Genomic DNA, 2,500 nt, shown 5'->3' on the forward strand with positions numbered 1-2,500 from the left:
TGTCCGCCAAGCAACTAGTATGATAGGAATACTACCCAAAAACACACCCGAAAAAAATACATACGAAACGGCAGCACTTTCCAAATGAGACAACGAGTTCCTATCGATTCACCTCCTCCTCTGTCAGAGACAGCGGAGACACCTTCAGATCCCCGTACTCCCTTGGCGTGTGGAAACTCCTGTAGCCATAAGCCTCGAGGACGTCCCCGCACTCCCTCTGGATCCTCTCCATGTCTCGGAAGGGGAGGTGCTGGCGCCACGCGAACACAGTCGACTTCGAGTTCTTGATGGTGCTATAAGGGTGGTCCTCCTCCTCCAGGCGTACGGTGTGGAAGGCGACCGCGCTGGCAACGGCCGCCGTGTAGGGCAGCCGCATGAAGGGGTACAGGCGCCGCATCACCCGCTCGGCGTCGAGGGCGAGGTCTTCGTACCGGACCAACACGTACCTGGAAGCAACATTAAGCTGTGAGGGCTGATTATCCACGCGGGGAATGAGTGTCAGCTTTAATGATACTAATCAGTCATCAGTATTATCAATGGATCGTGTTTTTTCTCACTTTCCCTCTCTCTTTTACAGTGATGGACGCAGGTTTATAAACACATTAACGAAGTACAGTATAAAATTCCTAGAGATTTTGATCGCTTCGTGTTTTGAGAAATGGCGTCTGACCAACTATGCGACAAACAACACCAATAACAACTTGGCCGGCTTCTTATTAGTACAATTTCTGTTCATTTCCTTGCAATATCTTAGTCCAATTTAGAAGTTCACAGATAACACGAAATCATATTGATAAGATAAAGATTTAAAAGAATAATATTATTTTTTGAACGCCTTACATTCTCGTTTTGGTCGGATTTTGATTGAATTCATAATATAGATAATGACTGATGAATATCCTAACCACTGAATAATAATGATAATGATGATACTAATAATCATAATAATAATCATGCTAATGAAAATGACACAGATAATGATAATGATGATTATAATGATAACAATAACAATGATAATGTAATGATAATATTATGATAACAATAATAGTAATAATAATAATAATGATAACGATAATTCAACAATATGATAAAGATGATTGGATTGATAATAATCATGATCAGGATAATGATAATTATAATAATGATGATGATAATGACAATAATAAAAATAGTGATAATGATAATAATAATCTTTATGATGATAGCCATAGTAACAATACTAATGAAAACAATGATGATAATAAAACCACCAACAATAATAATACTAAGAATGATTACAATAATACTTACATTACTACTTATAACTATAATGATCAAAAAATGATATTGACAATAATGATGCCAGTCATGATAATTATGATGGCAATGATAATAAAAGTAATATTAACTATTATTATTATTATCATTATTTTCATGATAATAATGATAAAGACAATAATAAAAATTATATTAATAGTTTTCATGATTGTTATCATTTTTGTTATTACTGTTTTTGATGATAATAATAATATAAACAATAATACTAATCACCATAATAGCAACGAAATTAATCATCATGATTTACAGTACCTGATGATGATCATCATCATCATTATAAAAACAGTGACAAAAATGATAATAATAATAACAATAAGAATGATAATAGTATTAAAAAATAACAGTAATGATAATAATTATTATTATCATTATCTTACAAAATAGTAATACTAATAGTAATACTACTACTACTATTACTACTACTACTACTACTAATAATAATAATAATAAGAATAATAATAATAATAACAATAACAATATAAATGATAATGATAATGATGATGATAGTGATAATAATAGTAGTAGTAGTTGTTGTTGTTTGTTATTGTTGTAGTAATAATCACGAGAATGATGATAAATATGATGATTATCATTATCGTCATCATATATGATAAAAATGATTATTACTATTATCATTATTATCATTATTATTATTATAATGCTGATGATGGTGATGGTGATGATAATAATGATGCGGATCACCACCAAGAGTTAGGTTGACACACACCTCGTAAAAAGGGAAAAAAATAGATAAATAAAAGTCTGATCTTAACTCTGAGTTATCTAGCTAACAACAAATAAACTAACCAATGCTACCAAAAACATAACCTCCTTGGCTGAGGCAATAATAACAATAATGGTAACAACAATTAGTAATACCATATATAAAAATAATGTTTTTTCTTGTTATCATTATGATTATTTTCATTCTCATTATCGTAATTATCTCAACCAAGGAGGTTATGTTTTTGATAGCGTTTGTTTGTTGGTTAGCAGGATAATCTAGAAAGTTCAGAGCACAACTCAGAAGCCATTAGATTTCGGTGATGGTCCGGATCCAGGAACTTCTTAAAGGATTCGTTAGCACAGCGGGGGAAGGAAACACGGACGCCGCCTGTGCCCTTGAGGAAAAGGGGATTCTAATGTGATGCTTCAAGTGTAGATAATTCCATTGCATCAGTGA

At 32.7% G+C, this 2,500-nt stretch overlaps 1 protein-coding gene across 1 annotated transcript in view; it reads right to left on the minus strand.

Moving 5' to 3' along the window:
* Window positions 1-2,500, minus strand: part of LOC113802578 (carbohydrate sulfotransferase 5) — an 11,727-nt gene that overhangs the window by 742 nt on the left and 8,485 nt on the right. The window contains exon 3 of the mRNA XM_027353182.2: window positions 1-446. This exon is cut by the window's left edge and continues 742 nt beyond it. Within this exon, the coding sequence (XP_027208983.2) occupies window positions 101-446 (346 nt within the window). The 3' untranslated portion in view covers window positions 1-100. The remainder of the gene's footprint in view (window positions 447-2,500) is intronic.

Source organism: Penaeus vannamei, chromosome 12, assembly GCF_042767895.1.
Source record: "Penaeus vannamei isolate JL-2024 chromosome 12, ASM4276789v1, whole genome shotgun sequence".
Classification (NCBI taxonomy): Eukaryota; Metazoa; Arthropoda; class Malacostraca; order Decapoda; family Penaeidae; genus Penaeus; species Penaeus vannamei.